Here is an 11311-nt window from a genome sequence, read left to right on the forward strand (position 1 = left end):
TTTGAGTTTAGGTGGACGGATAGAGCTGGAATCCTGAAATTTGGAATTAAGGTCACTGATGGAGAGTAAAAAAGAAAGGTTTTGGAAATTCGAATTAAAAGTATACGAAAAGTACTTAATGGTACTAAATATAGTACAATTTGGATTTGGGTGAACGGATAGAGCTGGAATACAAACATTTGCAATGAGGGTCACTGATGAAGAGTAACAATGAAAGGTTTTTGGAAAGTCGAACTATAAGGATACGAAAAGTACTAAATGGTACTAAATTTAATACAATTTTGAATTGGGTGAACGGATTGAGCTGGAATACAGACATTTGGAATGAGGGTCACTGATGAAGAGTAACAATGAAAGTTTTTGTAAATTCGAACTATAAGGGTACGAAAAGTACTAAATGGTACTAAATTTAGTACAATTTGGATTTGGGTGAACGGATAGAGCTGGAATCCTGAAATTTGAAATTAGGGTCACTGGTGGAGAGTAACAAGGAAAGGTTTTTGGAAATTCGAACTATACATAAGTGCACGAAAAGTTCTTAATGTTACTAAATTTAGTACAATTTGGATTTGGGTGAACGGATAGAGTTGGAATCCTGAAATTTGGAATGGGGGTCACTGATGAAGAGTAAGAAAGATGTACTAAAGGTCGAATAGTCCTGAATGGTAGTGAGCTTAGTATGATTTGGATTTGAAGAGCTGGAATCCTGAAATATGGAATTAAGATTACTGTTGGAATATAGAATTGAGATGTAGACGTAGCTTTGGAAAATCGTACTAACGTGCACGAAGCAGTACTAAATGGTACAGAATTCGCTACAATTTCTATTTGCGTGAACAGATTACTGTTGAAGTGTAGGATTGAGGTAGTTTTGGAAATTCGTACTTATGGAAAAGTGCTAAATGGAACTACATTGGCTATAAATTGGGTTTAGGTGAACGGATAGATATGAAAGTACATTTTGGAAAATCGTGTACGAAAAGTGCTAAATGGTACAAAATTTGGCACCTTTTGGTATTGGCTATATGGTATAGAATTTTGTACAATTTGTGATTTTGTAAGGGGTAGAACTGGAATTTTGAAATTTGGCATTAGATTAGCAATTCGTGTTTAGAGCGGAGGTAGGGAGGAGGCTTTAAATAGTACTATAATGGGTTTCAGGGGAACAGATAAAGCTGGAAAAGTGAATTGGGGTTTGAATATATGTTAGAAGGGTTAAAACCAGGAGTTAAAACCGGAAATTTGCAATATGATACGTAGTTTTGGAAATTCGAAATAAAAAATATGGTAGTTGTGTAGGGATGCGATACGGCAGATTTTTTTTTTTTGTAAATTCTGGCTACAATCGAAAAAAATATTGGTAATAAAAATAGGTCTTAGTACAACAGAATCTCCAGCATTCACCATTCCCGTATTAAATATTGATTATATATTCTGTTCCCTTTCCGCATACGAAGTAGCGGGCATTTGCTAGTAATTTATATAAGAAAACGTAACATAAACTGTTTCAAGGGCCAGAAAGGTGGACCGATTCGTCTAATATTTAGTATAAAACATGACACATTGTACTTTCGACCTTGTATTTTTGCCTTACGACCTTTTCCTTCAATTAAATGTCATGATTAATTCCGTTAATGTACATGGTTTCTTAGCTACATTGTAATCCCAAATAGTGTCCTTTTTGTCTTCCCAAGTAGTACTGCCCCAACTCCATGCATCTTTTGTTTTTGTCTGAAAACCATGTAGAATCTTAAGCATGTAATGTCTTCCTGCGTTTAGGAAGTTTATCATCAGAGCTTTCAGAATTCCATTCCAAATTCATACTTCTCTTTGGTAGCAAAAACTATGATGTCTTCTTAGTTTAATAACATTTCAATCAATTAATATTTTAGAATCATTCAATAAGATAAACATTGCGCTAACCCGTCTGTTAGAAGGAATTGCTTTATTGAATTCAGAATACAAACTTATCTCGTTATGTGAATAAATGTCCCTAGAGAAACCACAAATCACCAGTTGATAAAGTTAAGTAAGATATACGACAGTAAAAACAGTAAAAATTCTGTTTTTTTTACAAATTCTTCAATATATGAGGTATTTGAACACATACAGCATCCCAATTTGTATCAATGAAAAGGCCAGAAGTCCATCTTTCATAATCAGTGCGCTTATAGGGGAAAATATATTTCAAATGTATATTTTCGTTGAAATTATTAAATTTTTGTTCAAAAGTTTAGTCCACAGGCTCCGCCAAATATCATCCGATTATCATCCAAAGGTGTAGGCTGGTTCTTTACATTGTACCCCAACAATGGATGACGTTAAACATTATATCTGAACTGCATTAACTGTAGTATTCTTTTAAAGTATACATTTTCCTGTGGACTTACGACCTTTTCGCACTCAAATTTGTACGTTTTGTGGACTTACGACCTTTTCCGACAAGGGCAAAACACATAGAAATACGCGACATATTACCATTTTCTTTGTATCATACGACGTGTTTTAACTTGTACTATCATCCTGTAACAAAAACGCGATTTCCAAAAAAAGTGGACTTACGACCTTTTCCGACGGAGCAGACGATATGACAATTGCATTATTAGTCTCCGAGGCGCCGTTGGCATCGCAAAATGCTTTAATAAAAACAAGGTTTCGTAGACGACCTCAAAACTGGGTAAAAATTTTTATACCCTCCACCATAGTATGGAGGGTATATTAAGTTTGTCATTCCGTTTGTAACACATCGAACTAATCATTTGCGACCCTATAAAGTATATATATTCTTGATCAGGATAAAATTCTAAGACGATCTAGCCATGTCCGTCTGTCCGTCTGTTGTAATCACTCTAGCATCCGCAATAATTGAGATAGAGTGCTGAAATTTTGCACCCGAGGGTCTTTTTTCCATAGGCAGGTCAAGTTCGAAGATGTGCTATATCGGTCCACTCTTTGGTATAGCCCCCATATAACGGTACCTCCGGATTTGAGGTATTTTGACGTTCTTCGCCACATTTGCAGACCGAATTAGCTATAATTTGGCACTTAGGGCTCCCATGTTTTGGTATAGTCCTCATATAACGGTACCTCCCGATTTGCGGTATTTTGAGAATTTTAGCCACAATATTTAACCGAACTACCTGCAATTTGACATTTGAGGTCCCCAATGGTCATGAAATATCTCCACGAAACATCGTCAACATAGGTCCATGTTTTGGTATAGCCCCCATATATCGGTACCTCCCGATTTTCGGTATTTTGAGAATTTTAGCTAAAATTTTTAACCGAACTAGGTGTAATTTGCCATTTGAGGTTCTCAGTGGTCATGAAATATCTCCACCAAACATCGCCAACATAGGTCCATGTTTTGGTATAGCCCCCATATAACGGTACCTCCCGATTTTCGGTATTTTGAGAATTTTAGCTAAAGTTTTTAACAGAAATAGCTGTAATTTGACATTTGAAGTTCTCAGTGGTCATAAAACATGTCCACCAAACATCGTCAACATAGGTCCATGTTTTGGTATATCCCCCCATATAACTGTACCTCCCGATTTTCAGGAATTTTCAGTGGTCACGAAATTTCTTCACTAAAATTCGTCAACATGGGTCCATTTTTACTCTTGAAGTTCCCTGCAGCTATAAAACTTTTCCGCCAAAAAATTTAAAGATAGGTTGACTCTTTGATATAGCCCCGTAGGTGGTACCTTTCACCTAGCTGAACACATTTTTTTAGATTAGATTAGATAACACTGTGCAACAAAAACTTAAAACTCCAAGTTTATTGGCATGTGAAGTCCTGACAAATATTTTTAAACCACATTTATTCGTCAGTGGGTAATCGAAAAATATTCTTTAAATAATCCACGTCTAATGGTTAGTGGGTCGTTAAAAAATAATCTTTAAAAAATTCACGATTATTATACTCTGGACCTATGAAAACTATTTTTTAAAAAATCCTGACAAATATTCTTTAAAAACAAGTAAAAAGTCGTTAAGTTCGGCCGGGCCGAACTTTTTACACCCTCCACCATAAATAGTCTCAGTTAAAATGGAACAATTAGGGTCCTTTCACAATTTTAGGTGGAACAACTTTTCGACAGTGGATAGACGCATACTGCCTCCCACTATTGCTTAAATTACACTGTGAACACAAATGTTGGGACAGAGATAATTCCTTTTGGAGATGAAAGCCCTTGGTGTGTGTTTATTAAGAACCCCGAAGACACATGCACCGTGAGTCGAACTTCCGCGTTATGGCGTGATGCAGTTTTTGCAAGAGACCCTATAAGCCATCATGAATTAGCACTATATCTTTGTTTGTTGTTTTTGTAGAACACTTAAGCAACAGTGAACAAAGATAAAACGCTAATTCCAGATGGCCCACAGGGTCTCTAACAAAAATTTCATCACGCCATAACGCGGAAATTCGACTCACGGCGGATCTGTCCTTCGGGGTTCATAATATACTACCCAAGGCCTTTCTTCCCCAAGAGGACTTTCAGGTGCCCCAGACTTTCACCTCCATTTGGTTGCGCAGTGTTATCTAATCTAATCTATCTTTAAATTATTTGGCTGAAAAGTTTTATAGCTGCAGGGAACTTCAAGAGTCAAATTGAGGGTAGTTTCATCAAAACAATGTAGACCCTCCAAAATGGATCAATGTTGACGAATTTTAGGGAAGAAATTTCGTGACCACTGAAAATTCCCGAAAATCGGGAGGTACAGTTATATGAGGGTATATACCAAAACATGGACCTATATTAAAGACTTTTTTTGAATAAACAAAATTGTAGCTAAAGTTCTCAAAATACCGATCATTACAGCTAGTTCGGTTAAAAATTGCAGCTAAAATTCTCAAAATACCGAAAATCGGGAGATACCGTTATATGGGGGCTATACCAGAACATGGACCTAAGTTGACGATGTTTCGTTGGCAAATTACAGCTAGTTCGGATAAAAATTGTAGCTAAAATTCTCAAATTACCGAAAATCGGGAGGTACCGTTATATGGGGGCTATATCAAAGAGTGGATATAGCCCATCTTCGAACTTGACCTGCCTATGGAAAAAAGACCCTCGGGTGCAAAATTTCAGCACTCCATCTCAATTATTGCGGACGATAGAGTGATTACAACAGACGGACAGAGGGACGGACAGACGGATATAATTAGATCGTCTTAGAATTTTATCCTGATCAAGAATATATATACTTTATAGGGTCGCAAATGATTAGTTCGATGTGTTACAAACGGAATGACAAACTTAATATACCCGCCATACTATGGTGGAGAGTATACACGTAGAGAGTAAATACACGTATATTGGTTAGTGGGTCGTTGAAAAATATTCTTTAAAAAATTCACGTTTATTGGTTTGAGAATCCTTAAAAATACTAGTATTTCAACAAATTCACTTTCGCTGGCATGTTCATGTTCTTCCTCTTATAATCTCCCAAAATAAACCGTTGCTCTGAAATACTTCTTTGGCGTCCTCTATCCACTTGTCTGCTGATATGTAATTTTTATAACTGGGATGTTCAATCATCAATATTTCTCGCCCTTTCGCTTGTCTTGTCTTCGAAAGCATAGATCTTACAAATTTTCCAATACATATAATCAGATCAGGTTTTAATAGGGTGATCTGCTTTCCCAATGTCTTGCGACATTCCGCAAAAAGTCGAGGGTTTGGTTCGATATATGGAAGTGATACATTAAGTCCATCGCTGTCAATGAATACCAGCGGACAGAAATTATGTACAAAACATTTTTCAAAAAGCAAATCCAAGTAGTTTTCCGCACCATCGAATAGCTCACTTATTAAACGCCAGAAACGGGTGCTACTTGAATCGTGTTCTACTTCTGGTGCTTCTAGACCTCTGATTCGTATTTTGCCTCGTTGCCCTGGAGTTGGCGTAATGCGACCCTTTAATCCCATGCCTATCTTTACTGTTGTTATATTTCCGAAAGGAATCTGTAAATAAGGTAAATATAGAAGTTGGTGTGAAATAAAATGTTGTTGTTGTTTATCTTACACCGGTTTGCAGCGCTCCATAGCGACCTGGATTCATACCAACAAACAAAATTCGTTTGGGGCTATCTAAATACTTCTGCAAGTAGTTGCAGTGAATTTCGGCTGCATGAACCACGGGATTGTAGGTATGAAGTTGAAAGGAAAATTCCCTCAATTTGACGTTCAATTCACGCTCCAAATCATAAAATTGTTTCCACAACTGTTTAATTTCTGGAAACACATTGTGCTGCATTATAAATTCTTTAAGATTTTTCTTCCACGTATCCATAGATTGCGACATGGACCATGGATTTGGTATTTGCGGCAATAGTTTAGTTTTGCAATACTTTGATCGCTGCATGTTTCCATGAACGTATCCCCCCATTACTATTACCATATCAGGTTGTAGCAACTTCAACTGTTTTTCCAAAATGTGTACACACGCTTTTGTCACTTCTTTCCGATACGTTTTATCAGGTAAATTTTCGAGAGTAACAAACTGCTTCTCACCATCAATGAATGCCAATGGACAGAAACTGTGAACGAAGCGTTGTTGAAAAAATTTACTCAGAAAAAAATTTTGTGAATAGAATATCTCTCGAATCATTTGCCAAAAATAGATGGAATTGTTCTCTCGTTCTTGTTCTTCGTCTTCGGATGGATGTGGCACTGGAGAATCAATAATGGTACTTTTTAGTTTCATATATTCTCGTATTGTTGGCATATGTCCAAAGGGTATCTGCAATATTGGAATTGAAATACAAACTAATATGAATTATACATACATACATATTTTAACAATCTTACACCCGTTTGTAGCTCCCCATGAGATGCAGGATTCATTGTAACGAACAAGACCCTCTTGGGCCCTTTTAAATAACGCTTCAAATAGTCTTTGTGAATTTTTGCAGCATCATAATCCAGGGGATTGTAAATAATTATTTTGTTTGATTGCCCAGAACAACTGGCCTGACATTGTGTTGACGATTGCTCCTCGTCTTTACCCACATAACCTGGTGGCTTATTTATTTTGTTCAGCTCTTTCTTCAATTCAATTTCCAAATCAAAAAATGTCCTCCAAAATGAACTTTGGGTACTATTAGGTGCTTGTCTCCTCTTCTGGTTACTTGCCATTTTATTAAGACTTTGCAATTGAATACCACAGACTGTTGGTGTTTACACGATTTGCAATGTAATTTATACAATTTTATTGCTATTATCAACACTAGCAAAGCTACCCATGAGCAGCTAACTGTCGAATGGAAAAGTGAGTCTTATCGAGTAGAAGGGTATACAAATGCTAAAAAAATATTATAAAGAGTGGAAGAAAACACATTTGCACAGGGTATACCGCGCACATTGAATTTTATAGAATTTCCACAATCATTTTTTTTGTAAAATAAAAAAATAAAAACAAAAAGTTCAGACGAAACATTTCTCAGCGCTTATGGCAAAAAAAAATATATAGAATGCAATTCAAACATTATAATAAAAAATATCATTATATTCTATTCTAAAGAATATTTTCCATAAACATGGATTTTTTAAAACATATTTTCCATAAACATGGATTTTTTAAAGAATATTTTCCATAAACCGGGATTTGTTGAAACATATTTTCCATAAGCCTGTATTTTTAAAGAATATTTTCCATAAACATGGATTTTTTTAAGAATATTTTCCATAAACCTGGATTTTTTAAGAATATTTTCCATAAACCTGGATTTTTAAAAAATATTTTCCATAAACCTGGATTTTTTAAAAAATATTTTCCATAAACGTGGATTTTTTAAAGAATATTTTCCGAGAACGTGGATTTTTTAAAGAATATTTTCCATAAACGTGGATTTTTTAAAGAATATTATTTTCCATAAACGTGGATTTTTTAAAGAATATTATTTTCCATAAACGTGGATTTTTTAAAGAATATTTTCCATAAACGTGGATTTTTTAAAGAATATTTTCCATAAACGTGGATTTTTTAAAGAATATTTTCCATAAACGTGGATTTTTTAAAGAATATTTTCCATAAACGTGGATTTTTTAAAGAATATTTTCCATAAACGTGGATTTTTTAAAGAATATTTTCCATAAACGTGGATTTTTTAAAGAATATTTTCCATAAACGTGGATTTTTTAAAGAATATTTTCCATAAACGTGGATTTTTTAAAGAATATTTTCCATAAACGTGGATTTTTTAAAGAATATTTTCCATAAACGTGGATTTTTAAATAATATTTTCCATAAACTTGGATTTTTTAAAGAATATTTTCCATAAACTTGGATTTTTTAAAGAATATTTTCCATAAACGTGGATTTTTTAAAGAATATTTTCCATAAACGTGGATTTTTTAAAGAATATTTTCCATAAACGTGGATTTTTTAAAGAATATTTTCCATAAACGTGGATTTTTTAAAGAATATTTTCCATAAACGTGGATTTTTTAAAGAATATTTCCATAAACGTGGATTTTTTAAAGAATATTTTCCATAAACGTGGATTTTTTAAAGAATATTTTCCATAAACGTGGATTTTTTAAAGAATATTTTCCATAAACGTGGATTTTTTAAAGAATATTTTCCATAAACGTGGATTTTTTAAAGAATATTTTCCATAAACGTGGATTTTTTAAAGAATATTTTCCATAAACGTGGATTTTTTAAAGAATATTTTCCATAAACGTGGATTTTTTAAAGAATATTTTCCATAAACGTGGATTTTTTAAAGAATATTTTCCATAAACGTGGATTTTTTAAAGAATATTTTCCATAAACGTGGATTTTTTAAAGAATATTTTCCATAAACGTGGATTTTTTAAAGAATATTTTCCATAAACGTGGATTTTTTAAAGAATATTTTCCATAAACGTGGATTTTTTAAAGAATATTTTCCATAAACGTGGATTTTTTAAAGAATATTTTCCATAAACGTGGATTTTTTAAAGAATATTTTCCATAAACGTGGATTTTTTAAAGAATATTTTCCATAAACGTGGATTTTTTAAAGAATATTTTCCATAAACGTGGATTTTTTAAAGAATATTTTCCATAAACGTGGATTTTTTAAAGAATATTTTCCATAAACGTGGATTTTTTAAAGAATATTTTCCATAAACGTGGATTTTTTAAAGAATATTTTCCATAAACGTGGATTTTTTTAAAGAATATTTTCCATAAACGTGGATTTTTTAAAGAATATTTTCCATAAACGTGGATTTTTTAAAGAATATTTTCCATAAACGTGGATTTTTTAAAGAATATTTTCCATAAACGTGGATTTTTTAAAGAATATTTTCCATAAACGTGGATTTTTTAAAGAATATTTTCCATAAACGTGGATTTTTTAAAGAATATTTTCGATAAAAGTAGGAGGGTATGAAAAGTTTAATCCAGGCCAATTTAACGGCATTTTCTATTGTTAAAGCAAATAAACATTCAAATGCTCTCTCGATATATCTTCTCGCTTATAAAAGAGAGCGAGCTTTAAGTTTTCCCGCTAAAATCGTTAACACTCTTCGTGTAATCAAAAACATTTACGATGAATCAGTGATTTCAATATTTTCAATTGTTCTCGTCGCTGCTTACTAGTGTGAGATTTTGACTGTTGCTGTTATTGTATGGGATGCATTTAATTTTAAATTGAATTATTATTATTTTTCAATGGGGTTCGGGTGCTGGATGTGACTTTGTTGGGGCAAAAAGTTCGTGCTTTAAATTCACGTGAGCATGAGATTGCATTTTTGTTGTTGTCATGTAAATTGTGTAATTTGAATCTACAAGTGTCATTGCCATTGTATAGTTGCATAGTTGCGCGTCTGGTAAGCGTATTTGTGTGTGTATGGACATCTATGGCATTTTGTGTTTATATTTCAGACAAACTTGCCAAGTTTAATGGTCAGTTGGTCTTTGAAAAATATTTTTTAAAAAATTCACGTTTAATGGTCAGTTGGTCTTTGAAAAATATTTTTTAAAAAATCCACGTTTAATGGTCAGTTGGTCTTTGAAAAATATTTTTAAAAAAATCCACGTTTAATGGTCAGTTGGTCTTTGAAAAATATTTTTAAAAAAATTCACGTTTAATGGTCAGTTGGTCTTTGAAAAATATTTTTAAAAAAATCCACGTTTAATGGTCAGCTGGTCTTTGAAAAATATTTTTAAAAAAATCTACGTTTAATGGTCAGTTGGTCTTTGAAAAATATTTTTAAAAAAAATCCACGTTTAATGGTCAGTTGGTCTTTGAAAAATATTTTTAAAAAAATCCACGTTTAATGGTCAGTTGGTCTTTGAAAAATATTTTTTAAAAAATCCACGTTTATTTGTCAGTTGGTCTTAAAAAAACATTCTTTAAAAAATCCACGTTTATTGGTCAGTAGCCTTTGAAAAAATTCTTTAAGAAATCCACATTTATTGGTCAGTTGGTCTTTGAAAATTTTTCTTTAAAAAATCCACGTTTATTGGTCAGTTGGTCTTTGAAAAATAATCTTTAAAAAATCCACGTTTATTGGTCAGTTGGTCTTTTAACATTTTTCTTTAAAACATCCACGTTTATTGGTCAGTTGGTCGTTGAAAAATATTCTTTACAAAATCCAAGTTTATTGGTCAGTTGGTCTTTGAAAATTTTTCTTTAAAAGATCCACGTTTATGGGTCAGTTGGTCTTTGAAAAATAATCTTTAAAAAATCCACGTTTATTGGTCAGTTGGTCGTTGAAAAATATTCTTTACAAAATCCAAGTTTATTGGTCAGTTGGTATTTGAACATTTTTCTTTAAAAAATCCACGTTTATTGGTCAGTTAGTCTTTGAAAAATATTTTTTAAAAAATCCACGTTTATTGGTCAGTGTGTGGTTGAAAAAGTCATATTGCAAAGCCGAATGAGCTTTGCGGGGATACCAAATTCAGACATGGCTTGGAATACCTTTGAAGGCAGCGGGCTGTCGAAGGCTGCCTGACACGATCTTGTAGGCAATAGGGAGTAGACTTATGCCCCTATAGTTACAGCATACAGTCTTATCTCCCTTCTTGTGGACGGGGCACAGGATACTCAGGTTCCAATCGTCAGGTACTCGTTCTTCCTGCCAGATGGTGCTAACTAGCTGATGAATACACCTTATCAGCGTGTCGCCTCCGGTTTTAAACAGCTCGGCTGGTAAGCCATCGGCCCCTGCTGCCTTATTATTCTTCAGCCGATTTATTGCTGTCTTGGCTGGGCGGTATACATTCAATACCATCTTCTGGGATTGTGACTGTGGTATCTTCGTCGTCTTCGCTGCTATTGGATACCAACAGATTTGAAAAATGT

At 33.6% G+C, this 11311-nt stretch overlaps 1 protein-coding gene across 2 annotated transcripts; it reads right to left on the reverse strand.

Moving 5' to 3' along the window:
* Positions 1 to 5327: 5327 nt before the first annotated feature.
* Positions 5328 to 7282, reverse strand: LOC141390586 (uncharacterized). 2 transcript variants are annotated; one of them, XM_073963537.1, is made up of 3 exons: positions 6819 to 7282; positions 6034 to 6750; positions 5328 to 5972 (listed from the first exon to the last, which is right to left on the reverse strand). In XM_073963537.1, the coding sequence occupies exons 1-3, from the start codon at positions 7143 to 7145 to the stop codon at positions 5430 to 5432; spliced, it is 1587 nt and encodes a 528-aa protein (XP_073819638.1). In that variant the 5' UTR covers positions 7146 to 7282; the 3' UTR covers positions 5328 to 5429. The 2 variants fall into 2 exon arrangements, with proteins under 2 accessions (XP_073819638.1, XP_073819637.1); XM_073963536.1 differs by having other exon boundaries at positions 6801 to 7282.
* Between the last annotated feature and the right edge of the window lie 4029 nt (positions 7283 to 11311).

This window comes from Musca autumnalis, unplaced genomic scaffold (genome assembly GCF_047663935.1).
Source record: "Musca autumnalis isolate F117 unplaced genomic scaffold, ASM4766393v1 scaffold_1, whole genome shotgun sequence".
NCBI lineage: Eukaryota > Metazoa > Arthropoda > Insecta > Diptera > Muscidae > Musca > Musca autumnalis.

Excerpts from the sequence above, each read along its gene's own strand:
- LOC141390586 (XM_073963536.1), bottom strand. The coding sequence starts at position 7,145 with ATGGCAAGTAACCAGAAGAGGAGACAAGCACCTAATAGTACCCAAAGT. Across the intron at positions 6,751-6,800 it reads GTGTAAGATTGTTAAAATAT|ATACCCTTTGGACATATGCC; the intron begins GTATGTATGTAT and ends CCAATATTGCAG. Across the intron at positions 5,973-6,033 it reads ATGGAGCGCTGCAAACCGGT|ATTCCTTTCGGAAATATAAC; the intron begins GTAAGATAAACA and ends CCTTATTTACAG.